Here is a 25,089-nt window from a genome sequence, read left to right on the forward strand (position 1 = left end):
TAAATTAAATAGTTTAATTTTGAAAATTTTTAAATTTAAGAACCCTGATATTTTAAAAGTTTAAAATACATCTTTATATATATTGTAAAATTAAAAGTTAATATTTATATATATATATATATAAGAAAAATCAGTCTTACCATTAGTAGGCCTCATTCACGAAGTTGATCTATAATGGGAGTTTAAGGAAGCGGCCTATAAAATGACCGTCATTAGATATTCACTCTTACCCATCGCTCTCTTGAATAGTGGATGATCGTTAGCTGAATGGGTTTGATAAGACTCATTCACCATAATATTGATTTCTACATAACATTACTTGACACCACAAACATCTACGACCCTCGCACCGATGAAATTCTTGCCTACAAGGTAAGTAACGAAGCTCTGGTTTTAGCTAAGATTTTTTTATTTTGGTTGTCATTTAGAGAAGGATTATGAATCGATCCATGATAGGGATACCACACATCATTACACTCATTAATAATTGCAAGAAGGTTTGTTTTTGACATTGCTTGGTTGTTGGAATGTTTCTAATAGCCCTGTGTTCTTGAACCGATTTCCATTTTAAAAATATGATCATCTTATTTAAGTAGAAATTGTAACAAAAGGCGTCATTTTAGTGCATAAAAGATGAAACAATGCCATGTAAGTAAAGAACAAACAAACCAACAGTATGGGCCATAATTAGAGAATAGGAAAAAATGTAAGTGTTAATACAAAACTTAAATGACTAAATGATAACGTTTATGTAATATCGATGCCCATTTATATCAAAAGTCCTTGATTGCTATTTATGATATTGTCCGTTTATTGGGTTTGATCCAACCTCTCTCATAAGTTGGAAGTGATCCATTTTTGTATTGTAACTTCATATGTATAGTTTGTGAACTATAATGTTAATATGTTTATGCTAATCAAAAGACTTTTAACCTAGTGGCATCAAGGGTTCTCTTTAAGGATGAGCATATGGACCGGGGAACCGGCCGGAACCGGTACCGAAACCGAAACCGGCACCGGAACCGGAACCCGATGGAACCGGTCGGGCCGGGACCGGGACGTTATTTTTGTGGATTTTTGGAATCGGGAATCGGTAGGAACCGGCACCGATATAACTGGAACCGGTAGAACCGGCAAAAACCGGAACCGTATGATGCTATTTTTCGAATACCGGTTCCAACATTTGAAGACACGACAAGAACCGGTAGGAACCGGGAACCGGTAGAACCGCTGGGCCGGTTCGGTTCTTGATTTTGGCCGAAGCCGGTTCCCGGTTCCGGTCCGATTCGGGCCAGTTCCGGCCGGTTCGGTCATTTTGCTCATCCCTAGTTGTCTTTCCTTTTTGAGGTTGAATGTTCAAATCTTAGATATAAGTGAATTCAGGAGTATTGTATAATTAAATTATATTTGTCCTTCCAAAATATTAAAATAAATGTTTATGCTAAACATTCTTTAGATCTATTTATGCTAAACATTCTTTAGATCTATTTATGTAACAATGCAATTCAAATTTAGAAAATAAATAGGAAAATAAACAGCACTATCGCTAAAATTAAATTAAATATTCTTAAATAAAAACGGACAAACAAAATATAATTTAAAAATTAAAATGTCATTGTAATCGGAGTTAAAATATATAAGCAACGGGTAGAAATTTATGAAGATTGGGAAAGGGGAGAACAGACATCCCTCTGCTCTTGTGTTCATAGAATTTCGGAATATGTTCTTCAGCATTTGATAATTATCAACGATAAAAAGCCGGCTCGATTTTTTTATGTATTGTTCATCTAATCTCATTGCATTTGCTCGACAAATGTTTTAGTTTGGAAACGCGATTGAAAATTTTGCGGCATTGGAAAGGTGTTCTGTTGACGACGATCGGTGTTGCTTGAAGACGCTCACGCTCCGGCGGAGGTAATACGCTTTTTTCCTCAATCAGCTTCTTGTTTTATGTTTCGTGCTGTTCTATAGTTATGACGATCGTGTCCACCGACGCCGCCGATGATGGCGTAGCCGCCGGTTCGCTGTGGAATTTTCTTTCGTTTCGTACACGTTATTTGCGAAGTAGGTCAAACGGATAATGTTTGTTTTTGGTTTTTTCTGATTTAGAAGCGGTGGTTAGAAACTATCTAAACAGGAATACAAGATACTTTTTTAACCTAATTTTGGTCGAGTTAAATCCATGGGCCTGCTTCTTCAATCAATCATAAATCTAACGATTGCGATGCAATCTATGGGCGACTTGTCATATTTAATTTATATTTGAGAAGATTTTCCTATGATTTGTCAGAAAAATCCAGAAACAAACCCTACCAATGATTTAGGGTATAGTCACCGATCTAAATTCTGATATGTTTTATTTTTTCTTTTACATCTTCTGATAATGTTTTCTATTCTTTTCACTATTCACCATGATGATAAATTGACTACGTGATCAGATGGAAACCAATCAACCGCCAAAAGACAGAGACACCATTGTTGACATCGTGAGCAGTGAAAGTGAAAGTGAATGCGAAGGTAACAAAAGAGCAAAAACTGTGGTTCGATCTGCTGCTGGTAGAACAGCTTTAACTGTTGAAGCATCAGAGGAAGGTGAATGCAGCAGTAATTCCTACAGAAACTCAGTGAAATCAAGCGATGATGACTACGAAGATCTGGAATCATTAACATACCACAAATTTGTAAAGAATGGTGAACATAATACACCTCTTTTAGAAAAGACAAGTCTGAAAGAAAAGCGCAAGATTCCACATACAAAAAAGGCTCCAAAACCACCTAGACCACGTAAAGGTCCATCTTTAGACACAGCTGATTTACAACTGGTTAAAGAGATTGCTGAACAGACAATGAAAAGGCGTGCAAGAGTTGAAAGATTGAAAGCATTGAAGAAGAGAAGAGCAGCTAAATCATCGTCACCATCATCACCATCATCATCATCATCATCATCATCATCATCATCATCAAACAGCAGCCTCTTTGCTATGGCCATAACTGTTCTCTTTTTCCTTGTCATAATTTTCCAAGGTATGAAATACAATCAATCATATTATTTTATAGCTGTTTTGTATGTAGTTAAATGATTAGTGTTGACCTTTGTTGCAGGTTTTGGTTCAGGTCAAAGTTCAAGTTTGAGTTTTGATGATTCTCCAAAGTCATCAGGGGGAGCACCATCAAGTGGTTTGATCTCCATTGAGATTGGGAATAACTTCAATGATGTTCAACAAATTGCAAACCCTCCAAAGTATGTTGTCAATTTGGTTATATTTTATTGATAACAGATAAACTAATATTTGGTTATTTTGTCTTTGTATTTCAGAAAACATGTGACACGTAAGATATATGGCACCAGTTCCAGTTTTGTGGAACAAAAGTCTGTTTCTGAGTCTAGGACTTTGGTTGAATGAGGAAGTTAAAACATAAAGCATGTGGCTGCATAGGTGGATAATCGTTTTTTGGCTTCTTAGGCTAAAATTGTTTTTACACATGTAGTTGCTAGTTTTTTTTTACTGTGCATAGTAATTTTAGACTTGATTTTCATTTCTAGAATGCCATCTTTGTTGTTATTTATTGAAACATCAACATTTTTCTAACAAGTAACCGTTGTTTCTGTTCTTTGTTGTTGTTGTTTTTTTTTTTCCTTGTACATAGTTTGGATTACATTATTGGTGTCTTTTGTTTGTTGTGAAGTAGGGACAGATTTGTGAAGAAGTTTTGCGTTTCTGTAAATTTATTCCATGGATTAACAGAAATGGATGGTTGGTTAATTTTGTAATGTTGAGTATGTCGGGTGGACTTTTACCAAACTAATGAACTACCTAAAATATCAAATTTGATGCAACGTTTAACATTGGTATGAATACAAACTAGATTATGACCCGCGTTAAACGCGGGGAACACATAAATAAAATACAAATTTATGTAGATATTACAAAATAATTATAAAAAAACAGGGTTATCTTTATTATTGTGTAGAAATTACACTAAAATAGGTAAATATATATAACGTTGAAGGACCTCTTTATAGACAATATTTTTTGTTTTATTAGTTCAATGACCTTTCTTGTCGTATATAAGTATCTTCAAACATTTTTTACTTGTGACACGAAAAACAACTATATACAACCAACCATGCGTGAAAATGGGTCTAAACAAGTATAATCCAACATTTGACAATATACTTTCAAAATATATTGTTATTTTATAGCTATATTGCGAAATATAACTGTTTATTTCAAAAAATAGCAACTTATTTATGTTCCTTCAAAATGAACCACATAAAACCCCCCACAAAGAAATTATAACCAATAAATCTGCAACGAAGCTAATCATCCCCTTCCACTTCATCTCTAATATCATGTCTTTTTTTCCTTAATCTGAGTTGGTGTCACTATCATCGATAATGTTAAGATTTATTGATGACTTCTTTTTTATTTTCGGGATAACTATGACATAAATCATTTATCAGGTCCATCATTTATGTTTATATCTTCGTTTTTTTTTTTTTTTTGTTAATTTTGATATGCCTTCTTCGGTTTACCACCATTTTTTTTTTCAGAATCCTTTTTTTTTTTATGAAATAACATTTTTTTGTGAAATCCGTTTTACGGTTTTTAGTATGTGTAGGTACGTTGATTTTTTTGAAGTAAAGAAAGTAGGATTTTTGTTCGATGTTGGTTCCTAGGTTTGGTTCTTATTTTTTGTGATTTCTCATAATCCATTGCGTTTTATTTTCCATCTTTATCTACAATCTTTAGGTATAGAACATTTTATTCATATATTCATTCACTACAGAGTTTAATAAAGGAAAAAAGAAACACCCCCTTAGTTTTATTTACTTTGCAGATCATCGAGCCTCCATGCAAAGCTTACAACATAATGAAAAAAACAAAAAACCCTTATGAGATAAATGCCAATTACGATTCTACACATTTTCCTCTGGTAACAATTGTCTCACTTCAATACTTCAAAACATCTGTTTTTGTGTTTAAACATATTATTGATAGCATGAAAGATCCAAACATTGTTGCATTTTGGTTAATCACAATGCCTCAAATTATGGGAGGATTTAAATATGATGATGACGTTAAACATAAAATATGATGGTAATACAAGGTTCGTCTTCTTCTTATTTATTTATTTACTTATTTTTTAATTCAACTTTATTACAAAATTAAATAACTTTTTTTATTGATATTAGAGTTTTTTATTTAGAAAAATATGCGATATGATCAGCTTCTTATGCTATAGCAATGAGAAAACTTGGATGCGCAGGAAGTGAGATAAATTTATAATTTATTAACTTTAATGAGTAATTAGTTAATTACAATTTTGTTATTGAATTTGAAATACAACAGTGATTATATCAATGGATCCTGAACGTGCAAGAAATGATCTAGTAGTAGCAAAGAACATTCGTTACTATAAAGCAAAGAGCAAATTAGAGGCAGAAGTGATGAAGCTCTATCCACCACCATGACCTCAAAACTGTGTGTGTGTGTGGGGGGGGGGGGGGTGGGGGGGATAAGTGTAAACAAAAGTTTTTTCATTTATTTTTAGTAATTTACATATTTGGTCCCTTTGTTTAGTTGTCGGTTTTGGTCCCTAAAAGAATCAGGTTGTAGTTTTCGGACCTTGTTTCACTGTTTCATAAAACTTTTATGATTGCCTAAGTTAACAGCCTAACTGTTAGTTTTTTTTAAATGACCATTTTGCCTTTGAACCAAAACTAAAAACCATATAGCATAACAACAAAATTTATATTTTTCTTTTTTTTTTTTTCTATTTTTTACTTAAGTTTAGAGAAAATTACATTTTGGTCCTTGAGTATACCTGATTTTTTTTTTCAGAAGATTCTGATGGGTGTTTTTGGTGTTTCAAGGTCAAATGCTGACTCTAGTTGAGTACACACTTCTACTATACCGTGCATTCTTACCTGCCCATGTATGGTACCGATTCTTTTTGAACAAAGAATACGGGAGCCTATTTTCATCATTCACAAGATGCTTATATTTAACTTTAAAGCTCACATCAATTGTTGAGAATGTATATTTCTTATTGTTATTCTGTTACTACCGGAGACATAAGAAAACTTTTTAATGAGGGCTTTCATGTCTTTTGTACAACTCGTCTGTTATATTATGTCATGTCATCTCTTGTCTTGTCTATTGATTTTTTACAAAGGTATACACACACATGTAACATCATAATTTCAATATATATAACATCAAATTTTAACATTGAGTTTATCGTTTTCGAAAATAGGATCATAGTTACCGATTAAAAAGATGGAACCAAGAACAAAACACAACATTAAAAAAAAATCAAAAACAACATTATACATCCAAATTATAAGTAGTCAACAAAGAAACATACGAATGAGTAAAAACATATAAATTCCAAAACAATATCAAACTTATAGATTAAAAGGATTTAACGAAGAAGTACATACATTTATTCGACTAATTCGACTGATGAGAAGGTTGAAGTTTTTTTGCATTTGTTTTCTGCGGAGGATTATGACATAATGTCTGTGTAAATCGATTATTAAAAAGGTTTGAAATATATATACAAGTGAATATGATGAAAATTAGCAGGTAATCAATTGAAATCCCATTTAAACTTAAAATAGAAGATATTATGCTTCAAAGTGTATTGGTTCATAATAATATCCGAAACTTTTGAAATTTGAAATTAATAGTTTCCGAGATTTCAACATATAATATATTTAGAAAGCAATTTTGAATGGAAATAGAGCCTAAATTTAAGGTTTAAATTAATAAGGAACCAATTTTGTAGTTGTAAGTTTGGAAAGAATTCAAGTATCATTTTCATTCAATTCCTACATTTAATTTCCTAATATAACGGGTTGACTTCTTGTTTGATCAAGGTGACGTAAGCAAATTGATCTAAGGGTGTAAAACCTATAAAGAAAATACAATCAACGGCGCAGATTGTTTTAGATGATGTCATAAGGTTTCTCTTTTAATAATATTTAGAGATGCCAAAATATCTAAGATATCAAATTTGATACAACTCATGTAGCTACAGTAGTGTTGAGTGCACACTAACATGATGGATGGTAGGGGTCGAGGGGCAGAGCCCGTTTTCGGTGGTGTTAGCCTATTAGGTTTGTGGAAAACCGAAATAGAACTATCGTATCATAATAAGGGGATGAAATTTGATTCTTAAGGTGATATATGCCAATGTCAATCTTCCAAAGACAACTAACTACACGGTGGTGTATGTGGTAAGCCGCTTACATGAACATTTTCATATTGTTCTGGTTACGTAATTTTAGGGGTGACAATTTATGATAGGACACGACAAAAATACACGACACGAAACGAAATTGAGACGAAATAAAATTTGAATTTGTGTTCGTGTTAGCTGTAAAAAAACGATGTCGTGTCGTGTTCGTGTTCGTGTTCAAAATTTGACACGAAATTGACAAGATTTAGCAGTTCTTTATCGTTTTTTTCGTGTTTGTCGTGTTTATATTTGATAAAGTATTCATTAAATAAACTAGTATTTAGTATATGTTATATTTGTCGTGTCGTGTCGTGTTTGTCTTTTTTAATTCGTTTGTTTTTGTGTTAATTAAAAAAACACGACATTGTGTCGTGCTGTGTCGTGTCAGACAGAAACACGAAACGATAACAGGATTTGTCACCCATACGCAATTTGATTCTTAAGGATTAAATTAGTTATCCTAAAGATTTGACGAAAGTTGATTTCGGGCTATGGCATATCGCATTCTTTAGAGGGTCGCAACGCGATGCATCAATGCATTGATGCAGCGTGTCACCGCCACACCTCAAAACCCTAAGTCTCGGGTTTTGGACCACATTTAAAGGCTCTAAATTCAAGGATTTCTCTCTTATCAGCCTCCATCAGATAGAATCCCTAGAGCAAGCAAACCCTAGCCTCATCTCCTTCATTCTTGGTGTTCTTGAGCTTTGGTGTTTTAGGTGAAGAAGAAGATTGTTGTTTTGGTGTAAGGAAGCAAGATCCAGTGAAGTTCCAACCTTCTTGTCACATCATTTTCCCATGTAAGTGATAAAGTTCCAACCTTTGTGACTTTTCTTCGTAGATATAGTAGTTAAAAGTGTTTTAGTGCATTTTGGTCCCATTTAGTTCATTAGTTGACATTTGGAAAGTTGAGCCATGGATTAGGCCTTGGGTGGTTTTTGGTAATTAGGCTCTTATGGATTATATAGTTTAGGCCTAAGTCTTGGTCCAAGAGAGGTTATGGGTAAATTGGTCTTTTTACCCCGAGTATGGATTTATGATATAGATTGGAACCCAATTGTTTATTGGGTGTTGTTTTGATTTTGATAGTTCGGGGATTTGTTAGCTAGCAGCCAAGGATTTTCTGTATGATTCGGCAGTGCGAGGTGAGTTTCCTTACTGGGTTTAGCGAGTCTAAGGAACCAAGGCCGACCCTCGATTGGTTATGTTATTATACTTGTTGTTTGTGTGATACTTGTATGTACTTGTATATGTATGTTCATTGGGTGGGGCCCGTCATTCAAGTGTGGGCGGGACTCGTATCTCATTGTTATTCGAGTGTGGGCGGGGCCCGTTATATGATATGTATGGTATGTGGTATCTTGGGGAACTCACTAAGCTTTGTGCTTACAGTTTTCAATTATGTTAAAGTTACTTTGGTTTTCAAATGGAAGAGCTCGGGATGGTTGTGGGACACACACCACATATTTTCCACATTCTATGATTTACTTTGATTCAATGATGTTTTGCTAAATCTTGATTACCATGGTTTTATGGAAATGATATGTATTAATGACTTCTTTATTTGATAAACGATGTCATTATTTTTGGGACGTTACACTAATCTCTATAGATAATCTACAAATGATTCATGACAATCATAATTCACTACTTACTTCCAAAACTATAGACGACTGTATAATTTGAATAATATCAAAATCACCTGGGGAAGTAAACGTACAAAGTGAAACACAATAATAAACTAATTAATTATGGTATCATACTCCTTGAATATAAATAAATCCCTATTGTCTAATCACCATAACAATTATGAATTTATTCATTATATATTGTTTCGAGTAGTCAACTAATCACTTGAATTAAATAACATCAGTCATGTTATGTTATAAACATGCATACAATGCCTCTCTATGGTCATTTCCTTTTGTGAACATATCGAGTGGACATTACTCCTATGATACTCATTTCACAACTCCTAATTCTTATTATTATGAAACAAAAACTAAGGCTTAGTGATAAATATATCTAGGTTTTTCAAAAGGAAACGTTAAGGTGTTAGGAGAAGCTCTACCCTAATCACAAGTCATCCATTTTACCAAGTGATTACATATTTACTTTCATCTTACATAGATATAAAGCATTTAGATGATTAAATTTTATATGTGCTTATTATCTGTATTCATGATTTGTGTTAGATGAAACAATATGATTTTACTTGAATTGATTGTATACATATTTAGGTGGAGGAGGGTTATGAAAGATGAAATGATGATGAGAGGTCGTGACTATTATAGTACTAGTGTACAAATGAATAGTCATCAAGAAGGGTATAGATGACGACTACAAACTATTATAGACAGTCCATTAGAACTCTAGCAGGCTCGCAACCTGTAGGTGTTAATTAACCATATGTTCATTCGATGTACTCTATCCCCTCATGGTTTCCTTATTCACTTATATTGCTAAAGAAATGCACGAAGCAATATTGTCTACTCGTTGCTTACGTTGATCCTTAGGATAGGTCCCATGCGATCAGTATCTTAGGATCAGAAAGTGAGAAGAATGGGAATGAGTAATTAGGTTAATTATTTGATGTGAAATATATAATTAAAGGAATTAATTATTATGGGTTAAAAACCCTATATGTTCCCCAGGCTCCCAAGCCTGACCCACTCAGTTTCTTTGTATCACATGTAGCGGTAAGAAAACACAAGGATTGTGACTTTAAATCTACTGAGAGATTTAAGAAGCTTTTAGGCCATTAGTATAATAAATTATAACAATTCTATGTTTATGTTTTGTATCAGTTATGACATCACAAGTTTTTAAATATTAACGAAAACAATTAATTTGGAAATGATTTGATAAATGATATTATCTCACAAATGTTTTGGGAACGAATTCCACACAAATAAAAGAATATTCTGTTTTAAAGAAGCATAAAGAAAAGTTCTTTTCTGACCGTGAAATTGGGGATGCCATAACATATGTAACACTCGGTTTCGAATCGCTTCATTATTTGGGGTTGTGTCTCGATCATCAGTTATCATAAGGCTTAGGGCCTTAGGAAAGAAAGGATTTGGCCCTTTTTGGATGTGGGTGCTATAGTCTAATTGATCCGAGTATTCGATGGTGTTTCAGAGCCTAAGGGTATAATTGTAATTTGATAACTCAGTCCTTTATGGATTTTGGGGTTTTGCACTACTAGAAAACATACCTTAATGACGCGCTTTTTACGATACGCGATAATTAACGATACGCAAAAGGACGTGCCCTTAAAATAGCGTCATCTTTCCAAAAATTTTAAGGATTTACGTCACGCTTTATTGGGTGCCCTTAATTTAGTGTCTCAAGAAAAAAAAATTAAAAACACGGAGGACGCTTTTTCTTAAACGCGCGTCGTCTGTACCTGTCGCTTTATAATTTTAATGAAACGCGCTTTTAATAGACAAGGGGGAAACGAAATCCCCAAAATTTTGAAAACCCGCCTTGTTTTTTCTATCTTCTATCTATCTTTCATCTTCACAATCACGTCCATTCAACCTAACAAGGATGAGCATTGCACTCTTGATTTCCCTAACTCTTTCTCATTTTCTGATTCAAACTTGAAAGAATCGAAAAAAAATCTATCAATTTTGAAGCCTAGAGAATCACAACAACCGACTTCATTACATCTTCATCTTATTCACATTACCACTTCGAATCTCCTACCCTAATTTTCCCTCAGCAACAATTCTAGCAGCTTCGCAGACATGGCTCAAAAACCCAGATGGGGCGAATTGGAGGAAGAAGATGATGGCGGTGACTATGACTATTTGTTGCCGCCGAAACAGGTTATTGGACCCGACGAACACGGGTTGAAAGTACAAATTCAATGACGAAGGTAATCGGGTTAAGATTACCACCACCACACGCGTCCGTAAACTCGCTAATGCTCGGCTGAGCAAGCGCGCCATGGAGAGGCGTTTTTGGCCTAAGTTCGGTGATGTCGTTCAAGAGGACATCTGCGCCAGACTCACCATGGTTTCTACCGAGGAAATCATCTATGAGCAACCAAGGGCTCCAGGTACGTCATCCCTAGATCTGAAATTTCATATAATTGTAACAATCATGTATAATTATTTATGTGAAATTGTTAAGACATATGTAGTTTAAGAAGTTTATTACTTTATTTACATCTAGCCCTAGTTCTTTACATCAGGTTTATTGCCTAGATCAACAGTTTCAGTTGCGATTCACGATGCACATATCAATCATCATGACAATAGTCAATCACTACCGATTTAAAAACTTAGGAATCTATCTCAATTTCATTGCTTCTTGTTAGATATGCAGATTGTGAATGCGAAGTTTTGTCTTTTAGGTACAAAAGTTGAAGACTCAAATGCAGCTGGAGACCCATTAGCCCAAATGTCGAAAGGAGGAGATGTATTGATGGTATGCAGGACATGTGGGAAGAAAGGAGACCATTGGACCTCAAATAGTCCTTACAAGGACTTGGCTCAGCGTACCGAGTCCTTCTCTGAGAACCCAAACCCTTCAGACTCATCAGCCACGGGTGAATTTGGACTCTGGTTCCCATCATAATCGCACTAATTTTCTTACACTTATAGACCTGATGATTTAGGGCACTAATACTTGATTGAAGTGACTGATTAAGATGAAAGCATTCAGTTCTTTCTTTTTCTTTTATTTGACAAGTGCCACCACATATGAACTTCATATGTGGGTTGCCCTATTGCAAAGCTTGAAGGATGGGGACCTAAACGTGGGAGGAGAAACAAGAAGTAAGTTTGATTCTCTGTAGACTTCATTTTAGTGATTTAACCGTGGATATTATGTATGATTAGCTTATTATGAATTCATATTTAGTTGTTTGTGAATCTTTACTACGAGAACAACTTGTTGGCAACATGGTTTAAGTTCTTTTTCGCATCGATGATCAGGGTTACATTAGTTGATGAAACTTGAAAGAAAGAAGCTTTAACAAATTGTCCAGTTGAAGTCAGGTTGATAGTTTTCACATGTTTGCCTGTTCTAGATCAAGTGTTAATAGAAGGAGAAATGGTTTTTTGATTGAATGTACTTTGATCTTTTTTTTATCTTTATTGTTTATGGGGTTATGTTTATCTAGCGATTAATTTGTTGATAAACTTGTGGCTTCCAAATTCACAGGTCGATTTAAATAATTTGGAAGAGTACATTTCACTGGTGGTTGATGCTACTGTCAAGACTGGTATCACAAGGCAATTGGAAGCATTTAGAGTTGGCTTTAATCAGGTCATCATCTTTTTCCAACATTCTAATATGCTAAATTGTTTATGGAATTAGAAAATATACAAAATAATTTTTTAAGCTAATATTTTATCTTATTACTATCAGGTTTTTGATGTTTCAAGTTTACAAATACTTTCTCCAAGTGAGTTGGATTATTTACTCTGTGGGCGTAGAGAAATGTGGGAGGTAATTTGCTCATCTTTTTTCTACTTAAACATAACATGTATTCTTTGTGAAAATGATATGATGTTGAGAATTCATGTTTCTTTTAAATGCAGGCTGATACACTTGTGGAACACATAAAATTCGACCATGGGTACACATCCAAGAGCCCTGTAGTAATTAATGTGAGTAATTTATTTTTTTAGCGATATTCAAGGAAGATTTATAAATTTATAGTATAGTTAATATTAATAATTTTGTTTATGTCTCTTTGTTAGTTGCTTGAGATAATGAGAGAGTTCAATCCAGAACAGCAAAGGGCATTCTGTCAATATGTTACTGGTGCACCTCGGCTTCCTCCAGGTGGCTTGGCTGTCTTGAACCCTAAGTTGACCATTTCCAGAAAGGTAAAAACACCCCCCTCAACCACCCCTTGTTTTCAAAATTTTATCTAGGTGAATTACGAAATTGCCCCTCCTCAGTCACTAACCCTTTATTAATTACAACACTCTTTAAGATCCAACAACACTGCATCAAATGTTGCGGGTGGAGTGTCGGAATCTGCAGATGATGATTTGCCAAGTGTCATGACATGTGCCAACTACCTCAAGCTTCCTCCCTATTCCACCAAGGTAAACAAACTTTTCATTTCTTTCTATCACAAAGAAATGGTTTTTTGATTGAAGAGTATTGTTTTCCCTCTTCTCAATAAGACTTTGATGCAAATATAGATCAAAATGTCTGGATTTTAGACAAATCTGATTAGAAATAGTTTTGAATCAAATTGATAAAGAAGTCACAAAACCCTAAATTATCTGGATTTCTTTTACACTTGAGTTATGATGTTTTGTGGTCTAAGTCACCCTTATGTCATATTCTGTGTGATTTGGCCGGAATTGGAATTGGGATTGGAACTGGAGTTCGATTCCTTTTAACCCTGCATCATGTTTGCAACATTGTCTCTTTATAAATACTAAATACTCTAACTACCCTTTTAACCCTATATCTCACAAGTAAACATATCTCTTGCATTGCCATCTACTTTTCCTCTTCATATTGTTTACAAATTCCAATCTATTTCTTATCAACCAAATGTGTGAGAGAATCCAATTTCTTCAGATTCCAGATCCTTCAAATTCCAATTCCTTTGAATATGGTTCATTTATTTGTGTATTATATAGCATCATACTTTCATTTCTTTCTTTAAGACATTCTATTTTCAAATTTTTTTCTTATCAAGGCATTGTATTTTGAAAACTTTACCCAATTATAATATTCTTATTGTTTGCATTTACACTTCTTTACACGTCCCAATTTCAATTCGTTTATTTAAAAATTGATCATTTTAGGTTTTAGATTTTATTGATAACAGGTGAGACATGTGATATTGAAAGAATCAGCTAATAAAAATTAGATATTCACCTCTTTTTCTATATTTTGTACGATAATAACATACAAAATTTGTATATTTGGCAGGAATTTGAGTCTGAATGGAGGAAATCATGGCTGATACTTGAGAATGCAGTTGTTGTGGGTTTCAATTTCATCTGTGTTTCTTGTTTGTCTATTATTATTAGTATTACGGAAGGTTTAGTATGTTTTTACTTCTGATTTGTGTGTTTATTTTTTCTAATTATTGCCTTTGCTTCGGTTTCAGAGAAACCTTTATTAATTTCATCTTTATAGTTAAGCATAACAATCTTGATACTTGATTTTGGCATTTTTCTGCAGTTTTATTTATCAACTGGGGCTTGCAAATATTGGAAATCTTGTTGTGTAAACTTTCATATACATGTATCTGTTATGTATCTGTCTCTGCTTGCAATGAATATGATTTCTCATGGTCTAAATTACTACGACTTTTATTTTCAGATAGAACTGAATGGTGAACAAGCAACAAAATGGGGTCCTTCTTGCTAATAAAATACCACTATTCAAGGAAGCTGGCTTGGCCAAAGGGAACCACCCTTCTAGAGCAATGCACAATGGAACCAACTCAGAGTAGAGATTTTCTAGTAAAGTTGTGGGTTCTAGATCCAATCTACTCATTACAAGGGGCATATATGGGCCAATCTTATAGTTGGATTTGAACAGGTAAAAAAAATAGTTGTGTTATTTGAAATTGATACATTTTAGGCGAAAAAATTTGAAATATTTGTTTTAATCAATTCATTTGGTATCTGGTAGCATCTATACAAAAGAGCTTTTATATAAACGTTGTCTAAAAAGCCAACATTGATCTTTTTGTTTTTTCAATTGTGGTAGTTGATGAATATTGTTTGTTGGGTGTGTAAGGGTAAAATGGTCATTATTTCTATTTTTTTTACTTTTGATAAAAATCTTTCTTAATAATTTTGCCTACTTATTTACAGTCTAGCATTCCTTGTTAATTATTTGCAAGATTTATTTGATATTTTACAGGGCATCACCCATGACATGGAAAAATAGAGCAACTTTTATTGTGTTTGGTCTTCATTGGACTAAGACAGAAACTTTGACCAGGACTTGTTTTCAATCTCTTGTGTGTGCAAATGACGTAACTACCCCTAGAAAGTTTTTTAAGAAAAATAAATTGGAAGCAAGCATACCAGATCAACATCAGGATCTGAGGAAGGCACCATGACATTAACTTCAGTTGCTTTAGCAGTTGTTATAGAAGTTTCTAGAGACTCTCCGCTCAAGTACAACTGGCACCCTACTGTATTATCTATAGAAATCGTAGGGGTTGCGCCCTATACATTTATATAATAACAAAATAACATATTTCTCTTTCACCATATTATTATTAACTAACATTAACTCAACAAAACTAATATATAGTATACATTACCTGGTCCCATTTAGTTCATTAGTTGACATTTGGAAAGTTGAGCCATGGATTAGGCCTTGGGTGGTTTTTGGTAATTAGGCTCTTATGGATTATATAGTTTAGGCCTAAGTCTTGGTCCAAGAGAGGTTATGGGTAAATTGGTCTTTTTACCCCGAGTATGGATTTATGATATAGATTGGAACCCAATTGTTTATTGGGTGTTGTTTTGATTTTGATAGTTCGGGGATTTGTTAGCTAGCAGCCAAGGATTTTCTGTATGATTCGGCAGTGCGAGGTGAGTTTCCTTACTGGGTTTAGCGAGTCTAAGGAACCAAGGCCGACCCTCGATTGGTTATGTTATTATACTTGTTGTTTGTGTGATACTTGTATGTACTTGTATATGTATGTTCATTGGGTGGGGCCCGTCATTCAAGTGTGGGCGGGACTCGTATCTCATTGTTATTCGAGTGTGGGCGGGGCCCGTTATATGATATGTATGGTATGTGGTATCTTGGGGAACTCACTAAGCTTTGTGCTTACAGTTTTCAATTATGTTAAAGTTACTTTGGTTTTCAAATGGAAGAGCTCGGGATGGTTGTGGGACACACACCACATATTTTCCACATTCTATGATTTACTTTGATTCAATGATGTTTTGCTAAATCTTGATTACCATGGTTTTATGGAAATGATATGTATTAATGACTTCTTTATTTGATAAACGATGTCATTATTTTTGGGACGTTACACTAATCTCTATAGATAATCTACAAATGATTCATGACAATCATAATTCACTACTTACTTCCAAAACTATAGACGACTGTATAATTTGAATAATATCAAAATCACCTGGGGAAGTAAACGTACAAAGTGAAACACAATAATAAACTAATTAATTATGGTATCATACTCCTTGAATATAAATAAATCCCTATTGTCTAATCACCATAACAATTATGAATTTATTCATTATATATTGTTTCGAGTAGTCAACTAATCACTTGAATTAAATAACATCAGTCATGTTATGTTATAAACATGCATACAATGCCTCTCTATGGTCATTTCCTTTTGTGAACATATCGAGTGGACATTACTCCTATGATACTCATTTCACAACTCCTAATTCTTATTATTATGAAACAAAAACTAAGGCTTAGTGATAAATATATCTAGGTTTTTCAAAAGGAAACGTTAAGGTGTTAGGAGAAGCTCTACCCTAATCACAAGTCATCCATTTTACCAAGTGATTACATATTTACTTTCATCTTACATAGATATAAAGCATTTAGATGATTAAATTTTATATGTGCTTATTATCTGTATTCATGATTTGTGTTAGATGAAACAATATGATTTTACTTGAATTGATTGTATACATATTTAGGTGGAGGAGGGTTATGAAAGATGAAATGATGATGAGAGGTCATGACTATTATAGTACTAGTGTACAAATGAATAGTCATCAAGAAGGGTATAGATGACGACTACAAACTATTATAGACAGTCCATTAGAACTCTAGCAGGCTCGCAACCTGTAGGTGTTAATTAACCATATGTTCATTCGATGTACTCTATCCCCTCATGGTTTCCTTATTCACTTATATTGCTAAAGAAATGCACGAAGCAATATTGTCTACTCGTTGCTTACGTTGATCCTTAGGATAGGTCCCATGCGATCAGTATCTTAGGATCAGAAAGTGAGAAGAATGGGAATGAGTAATTAGGTTAATTATTTGATGTGAAATATATAATTAAAGGAATTAATTATTATGGGTTAAAAACCCTATATGTTCCCCAGGCTCCCAAGCCTGACCCACTCAGTTTCTTTGTATCACATGTAGCGGTAAGAAAACACAAGGATTGTGACTTTAAATCTACTGAGAGATTTAAGAAGCTTTTAGGCCATTAGTATAATAAATTATAACAATTCTATGTTTATGTTTTGTATCAGTTATGACATCACAAGTTTTTAAATATTAACGAAAACAATTAATTTGGAAATGATTTGATAAATGATATTATCTCACAAATGTTTTGGGAACGAATTCCACACAAATAAAAGAATATTCTGTTTTAAAGAAGCATAAAGAAAAGTTCTTTTCTGACCGTGAAATTGGGGATGCCATAACATATGTAACACTCGGTTTCGAATCGCTTCATTATTTGGGGTTGTGTCTCGATCATCAGTTATCATAAGGCTTAGGGCCTTAGGAAAGAAAGGATTTGGCCCTTTTTGGATGTGGGTGCTATAGTCTAATTGATCCGAGTATTCGATGGTGTTTCAGAGCCTAAGGGTATAATTGTAATTTGATAACTCAGTCCTTTATGGATTTTGGGGTTTTGCACTACTAGAAAACATACCTTAATGACGCGCTTTTTACGATACGCGATAATTAACGATACGCGAAAGGACGTGCCCTTAAAATAGCGTCATCTTTCCAAAAATTTTAAGGATTTACGTCACGCTTTATTGGGTGCCCTTAATTTAGTGTCTCAAGAAAAAAAATTAAAAACACGGAGGACGCTTTTTCTTAAACGCGCGTCGTCTGTACCTGTCGCTTTATAATTTTAATGAAACGCGCTTTTAATAGACAAGGGGGAAACGAAATCCCCAAAATTTTGAAAACCCGCCTTGTTTTTTCTATCTTCTATCTATCTTTCATCTTCACAATCACGTCCATTCAACCTAACAAGGATGAGCATTGCACTCTTGATTTCCCTAACTCTTTCTCATTTTCTGATTCAAACTTGAAAGAATCGAAAAAAAATCTATCAATTTTGAAGCCTAGAGAATCACAACAACCGACTTCATTACATCTTCATCTTATTCACATTACCACTTCGAATCTCCTACCCTAATTTTCCCTCAGCAACAATTCTAGCAGCTTCGCAGACATGGCTCAAAAACCCAGATGGGGCGAATTGGAGGAAGAAGATGATGGCGGTGACTATGACTATTTGTTGCCGCCGAAACAGGTTATTGGACCCGACGAACACGGGTTGAAAGTACAAATTCAATGACGAAGGTAATCGGGTTAAGATTACCACCACCACACGCGTCCGTAAACTCGCTAATGCTCGGCTGAGCAAGCGCGCCATGGAGAGGCGTTTTTGGCCTAAGTTCGGTGATGTCGTTCAAGAGGACATCTGCGCCAGACTCACCATGGTTTCTACCGAGGAAATCATCTATGAGCAACCAAGGGCTCCAGGTACGTCATCCCTAGATCTGAAATTTCATATAATTGTAACAATCATGTATAATTATTTATGTGAAATTGTTAAGACATATGTAGTTTAAGAAGTTTATTACTTTATTTACATCTAGCCCTAGTTCTTTACATCAGGTTTATTGCCTAGATCAACAGTTTCAGTTGCGATTCACGATGCACATATCAATCATCATGACAATAGTCAATCACTACCGATTTAAAAACTTAGGAATCTATCTCAATTTCATTGCTTCTTGTTAGATATGCAGATTGTGAATGCGAAGTTTTGTCTTTTAGGTACAAAAGTTGAAGACTCAAATGCAGCTGGAGACCCATTAGCCCAAATGTCGAAAGGAGGAGATGTATTGATGGTATGCAGGACATGTGGGAAGAAAGGAGACCATTGGACCTCAAATAGCCCTTACAAGGACTTGGCTCAGCGTACCGAGTCCTTCTCTGAGAACCCAAACCCTTCAGACTCATCAGCCACGGGTGAATTTGGACTCTGGTTCCCATCATAATCGCACTAATTTTCTTACACTTATAGACCTGATGATTTAGGGCACTAATACTTGATTGAAGTGACTGATTAAGATGAAAGCATTCAGTTCTTTCTTTTTCTTTTATTTGACAAGTGCCACCACATATGAACTTCATATGTGGGTTGCCCTATTGCAAAGCTTGAAGGATGGGGACCTAAACGTGGGAGGAGAAACAAGAAGTAAGTTTGATTCTCTGTAGACTTCATTTTAGTGATTTAACCGTGGATATTATGTATGATTAGCTTATTATGAATTCATATTTAGTTGTTTGTGAATCTTTACTACGAGAACAACTTGTTGGCAACATGGTTTAAGTTCTTTTTCGCATCGATGATCAGGGTTACATTAGTTGATGAAACTTGAAAGAAAGAAGCTTTAACAAATTGTCCAGTTGAAGTCAGGTTGATAGTTTTCACATGTTTGCCTGTTCTAGATCAAGTGTTAATAGAAGGAGAAATGGTTTTTTGATTGAATGTACTTTGATCTTTTTTTATCTTTATTGTTTATGGGGTTATGTTTATCTAGCGATTAATTTGTTGATAAACTTGTGGCTTCCAAATTCACAGGTCGATTTAAATAATTTGGAAGAGTACATTTCACTGGTGGTTGATGCTACTGTCAAGACTGGTATCACAAGGCAATTGGAAGCATTTAGAGTTGGCTTTAATCAGGTCATCATCTTTTTCCAACATTCTAATATGCTAAATTGTTTATGGAATTAGAAAATATACAAAATAATTTTTTAAGCTAATATTTTATCTTATTACTATCAGGTTTTTGATGTTTCAAGTTTACAAATACTTTCTCCAAGTGAGTTGGATTATTTACTCTGTGGGCGTAGAGAAATGTGGGAGGTAATTTGCTCATCTTTTTTCTACTTAAACATAACATGTATTCTTTGTGAAAATGATATGATGTTGAGAATTCATGTTTCTTTTAAATGCAGGCTGATACACTTGTGGAACACATAAAATTCGACCATGGGTACACATCCAAGAGCCCTGTAGTAATTAATGTGAGTAATTTATTTTTTTAGCGATATTCAAGGAAGATTTATAAATTTATAGTATAGTTAATATTAATAATTTTGTTTATGTCTCTTTGTTAGTTGCTTGAGATAATGAGAGAGTTCAATCCAGAACAGCAAAGGGCATTCTGTCAATATGTTACTGGTGCACCTCGGCTTCCTCCAGGTGGCTTGGCTGTCTTGAACCCTAAGTTGACCATTTCCAGAAAGGTAAAAACACCCCCCTCAACCACCCCTTGTTTTCAAAATTTTATCTAGGTGAATTACGAAATTGCCCCTCCTCAGTCACTAACCCTTTATTAATTACAACACTCTTTAAGATCCAACAACACTGCATCAAATGTTGCGGGTGGAGTGTCGGAATCTGCAGATGATGATTTGCCAAGTGTCATGACATGTGCCAACTACCTCAAGCTTCCTCCCTATTCCACCAAGGTAAACAAACTTTTCATTTCTTTCTATCACAAAGAAATGGTTTTTTGATTGAAGAGTATTGTTTTCCCTCTTCTCAATAAGACTTTGATGCAAATATAGATCAAAATGTCTGGATTTTAGACAAATCTGATTAGAAATAGTTTTGAATCAAATTGATAAAGAAGTCACAAAACCCTAAATTATCTGGATTTCTTTTACACTTGAGTTATGATGTTTTGTGGTCTAAGTCACCCTTATGTCATATTCTGTGTGATTTGGCCGGAATTGGAATTGGGATTGGAACTGGAGTTCGATTCCTTTTAACCCTGCATCATGTTTGCAACATTGTCTCTTTATAAATACTAAATACTCTAACTACCCTTTTAACCCTATATCTCACAAGTAAACATATCTCTTGCATTGCCATCTACTTTTCCTCTTCATATTGTTTACAAATTCCAATCTATTTCTTATCAACCAAATGTGTGAGAGAATCCAATTTCTTCAGATTCCAGATCCTTCAAATTCCAATTCCTTTGAATATGGTTCATTTATTTGTGTATTATATAGCATCATACTTTCATTTCTTTCTTTAAGACATTCTATTTTCAAATTTTTTTCTTATCAAGGCATTGTATTTTGAAAACTTTACCCAATTATAATATTCTTATTGTTTGCATTTACACTTCTTTACACGTCCCAATTTCAATTCGTTTATTTAAAAATTGATCATTTTAGGTTTTAGATTTTATTGATAACAGGTGAGACATGTGATATTGAAAGAATCAGCTAATAAAAATTAGATATTCACCTCTTTTTCTATATTTTGTACGATAATAACATACAAAATTTGTATATTTGGCAGGAATTTGAGTCTGAATGGAGGAAATCATGGCTGATACTTGAGAATGCAGTTGTTGTGGGTTTCAATTTCATCTGTGTTTCTTGTTTGTCTATTATTATTAGTATTACGGAAGGTTTAGTATGTTTTTACTTCTGATTTGTGTGTTTATTTTTTCTAATTATTGCCTTTGCTTCGGTTTCAGAGAAACCTTTATTAATTTCATCTTTATAGTTAAGCATAACAATCTTGATACTTGATTTTGGCATTTTTCTGCAGTTTTATTTATCAACTGGGGCTTGCAAATATTGGAAATCTTGTTGTGTAAACTTTCATATACATGTATCTGTTATGTATCTGTCTCTGCTTGCAATGAATATGATTTCTCATGGTCTAAATTACTACGACTTTTATTTTCAGATAGAACTGAATGGTGAACAAGCAACAAAATGGGGTCCTTCTTGCTAATAAAATACCACTATTCAAGGAAGCTGGCTTGGCCAAAGGGAACCACCCTTCTAGAGCAATGCACAATGGAACCAACTCAGAGTAGAGATTTTCTAGTAAAGTTGTGGGTTCTAGATCCAATCTACTCATTACAAGGGGCATATATGGGCCAATCTTATAGTTGGATTTGAACAGGTAAAAAAAATAGTTGTGTTATTTGAAATTGATACATTTTAGGCGAAAAAATTTGAAATATTTGTTTTAATCAATTCATTTGGTATCTGGTAGCATCTATACAAAAGAGCTTTTATATAAACGTTGTCTAAAAAGCCAACATTGATCTTTTTGTTTTTTCAATTGTGGTAGTTGATGAATATTGTTTGTTGGGTGTGTAAGGGTAAAATGGTCATTATTTCTATTTTTTTTTACTTTTGATAAAAATCTTTCTTAATAATTTTGCCTACTTATTTACAGTCTAGCATTCCTTGTTAATTATTTGCAAGATTTATTTGATATTTTACAGGGCATCACCCATGACATGGAAAAATAGAGCAACTTTTATTGTGTTTGGTCTTCATTGGACTAAGACAGAAACTTTGACCAGGACTTGTTTTCAATCTCTTGTGTGTGCAAATGACGTAACTACCCCTAGAAAGTTTTTTAAGAAAAATAAATTGGAAGCAAGCATACCAGATCAACATCAGGATCTGAGGAAGGCACCATGACATTAACTTCAGTTGCTTTAGCAGTTGTTATAGAAGTTTCTAGAGACTCTCCGCTCAAGTACAACTGGCACCCTACTGTATTATCTATAGAAATCGTAGGGGTTGCGCCCTATACATTTATATAATAACAAAATAACATATTTCTCTTTCACCATATTATTATTAACTAACATTAACTCAACAAAACTAATATATAGTATACATTACCTGGCATTGCACCTCAATACTGCTACACTTAAGTCTCAAAAGCAAAGTGTTGGAGTAAGGTATTTTCATTAATGATTTTATAAGCACTTTTCATATATATAATGAAAGCCTTGTATGTTCTCTAATCTGTATCTTTTCAAAACTTATCCCGATTTGATCGGCCAACATAGGACAACATACCGAAGTTTATCTTGGGATCTGCACTATCATTGCGTCCATATGGAGGGGTAAGTTTCTTGCAGAATGCTAATTTAGTTGCCTTTGACTTTCATCCATTATGCAGTTTTCCATGTTGACATTTCATCCATTATTTACTAAGTGAACTGTTAGAAAGACACAGCCATGATAAGTCCCATCAAATATTGTCAAAGACAGAAGTTCAAATCCTATGTCTTCTACTAGAGTTAATTTCTCTAAAAACTTTACAGAATCATAAGCCTTTAAAATCTCATTCTTTCATTGAATTAATTATTTCTCCCTCTTCTTAGAGCGGTACAAAGCTTACGTCAGCAACTGGTGGGCCGCTGTTGAATCATATATTTTGAAGGCTCTTCAGGTTGATCATTCAAACTCTGAAGATCAATCCATCATACAGCCATGCTGATCAACATTTCTGTGCAAGTAACTATTTTATTCATATCTTGTCTCTCTCTCTCTCTCTCATGTCCAAATCACTTTTCCATTCTATAGTATCTTAAGTAGCAACATATTTTCAAGGAAAAAGCACATCTGATGTGCTGCAAAAGAGACTCACAAACTTGACTTTTTAAACCTGATGTTTAAGACTACATTGACTGTGAGATAGAAGTTTATGCAGAGAAGGAAAAAGATAGAAGCTTATGCATTAAGTACATCCCCAACAACACCTTCTCTTACTATGATCAGGTCCTTGACACCACTTCCATGCTTGGTGTTGTCCCCTCAAGATAGAAGTTTTGCCTTTTCTATTCAAAATTATAACTTAAAAACACCACTTGTTCCCTCTTTTCTAGCTTGTATTATTGTTGTTGGCTTCCAAATGAGGCCTTAATTGGCATAAACATTCTACTATTAGATTTGGCCCTAATTTCTTTAATAGTCAATGATAGTGGGGTAGCATATTGAACTATTTGTTTAAGAAAGACATTATATCTTGTCCAATTTATATTTGAATTCAAGTTATGCATAATGTCAATATTGTTGGATTAATAAATACATTATACCTAAAGAATAAAGATTGTATGATGAAAGAAAGATTGTAAATTACCAACTATTGGTTTATCATCTGCTAAGTTAACCTACATTTTTTTTTGTAGTTTTATCTTGTTTCTGATATAGCCGTGAAAGAACTCATTGCAGTTGCCACCAACAGAGAAGGTAAGCTATAATATGCCAAAGTTGAATTACTTTTTAAGAAATAGCAACCTACTTTTAGTGATTTGTTTATTATATCAAACTTTCATCTCTTCCTACTACTACAACATTGAAAACAAAAACAAAATCATATTTTCATTGTTTTAATTGGATATATTTTAGCTCCCAAGATTTTAAAAGGTTATCAATTTGTTTTCTACAATTATAACGTTTTTTTAATAAATTTCAAATCTTGAAATGATTCGTTTAACCCTTAAAACACAAAAGCATATGATATGTAATTACCTTCTGTTCAAGCTTAACCTTCTTTCCTTCCCCAAGAATCTCCTGTAAAGTGTGAAACTTTACACATACAACATCAGAACACTTCACGTTGCAGTTGCAAGAAACAATGAAATCGAAGCATCACTTGTGGTTTAATTCAGATTCTGGGACAAAAAGAGTCCTAGGGGTATTTTTGGAATATTTAGTTTTTCTAACTTTTATGCGTAGTCCTAGGGGCTACAAAAGGTGCTGATGTTAGTGATGAAAGCTTGGTTCAGATTCAAAAAGTGTTGTAGAGCTAACAATTGGTTCTTCAGGTATGCAATACTCTAGGCATAATTATAATATAAAACTATAAAAAATTTCTTTTTTGATATATATATATATATATATATATATATATATATATATATATATATATTTGTTTTGCAGAGGTTACTAAAGAGCAAATCTTGCAAAGGATATTTTTTGTTTTGTTTTGCAGAGGATACCCCTCACATTTTCCCAAATTACCCCTTCCTTTACAATGTTTTTTTTGTTTCTGTGTATTTTGTGCAT

At 33.8% G+C, this 25,089-nt stretch overlaps 1 protein-coding gene and 2 pseudogenes across 2 annotated transcripts; all 3 read left to right on the forward strand.

Moving 5' to 3' along the window:
- The first annotated feature begins 1,645 nt into the window (after positions 1-1,645).
- On the forward strand, positions 1,646-3,612 carry LOC145070854 (uncharacterized). 2 transcript variants are annotated; one of them, XM_079017810.1, is made up of 5 exons: positions 1,646-1,914; positions 2,110-2,325; positions 2,439-3,024; positions 3,103-3,241; positions 3,317-3,612. In XM_079017810.1, the coding sequence occupies exons 3-5, from the start codon at positions 2,439-2,441 to the stop codon at positions 3,402-3,404; spliced, it is 813 nt and encodes a 270-aa protein (XP_078873936.1). In that variant the 5' UTR covers positions 1,646-1,914; positions 2,110-2,325; the 3' UTR covers positions 3,405-3,612. The 2 variants fall into 2 exon arrangements, with proteins under 2 accessions (XP_078873936.1, XP_078873935.1); XM_079017809.1 differs by lacking the exon at positions 2,110-2,325.
- Positions 3,613-10,914: 7,302 nt separating this feature from the next.
- LOC145067429 (uncharacterized) lies at positions 10,915-11,835 on the forward strand (annotated as a pseudogene).
- Positions 11,836-18,311: 6,476 nt separating this feature from the next.
- On the forward strand, positions 18,312-24,827 carry LOC145067430 (uncharacterized; annotated as a pseudogene).
- Positions 24,828-25,089: the final 262 nt, after the last annotated feature.

This window comes from Lactuca serriola, chromosome 8 (genome assembly GCF_051521515.1).
Source record: "Lactuca serriola cultivar US96UC23 chromosome 8, Lser_US96UC23_V15, whole genome shotgun sequence".
Classification (NCBI taxonomy): Eukaryota; Viridiplantae; Streptophyta; class Magnoliopsida; order Asterales; family Asteraceae; genus Lactuca; species Lactuca serriola.

Excerpts from the sequence above, each read along its gene's own strand:
- LOC145070854 (XM_079017810.1), top strand. The coding sequence starts at position 2,439 with ATGGAAACCAATCAACCGCCAAAAGACAGAGACACCATTGTTGACATC. Across the intron at positions 3,025-3,102 it reads CCTTGTCATAATTTTCCAAG|GTTTTGGTTCAGGTCAAAGT; the intron begins GTATGAAATACA and ends CCTTTGTTGCAG. Across the intron at positions 3,242-3,316 it reads CAAATTGCAAACCCTCCAAA|AAAACATGTGACACGTAAGA; the intron begins GTATGTTGTCAA and ends TTTGTATTTCAG.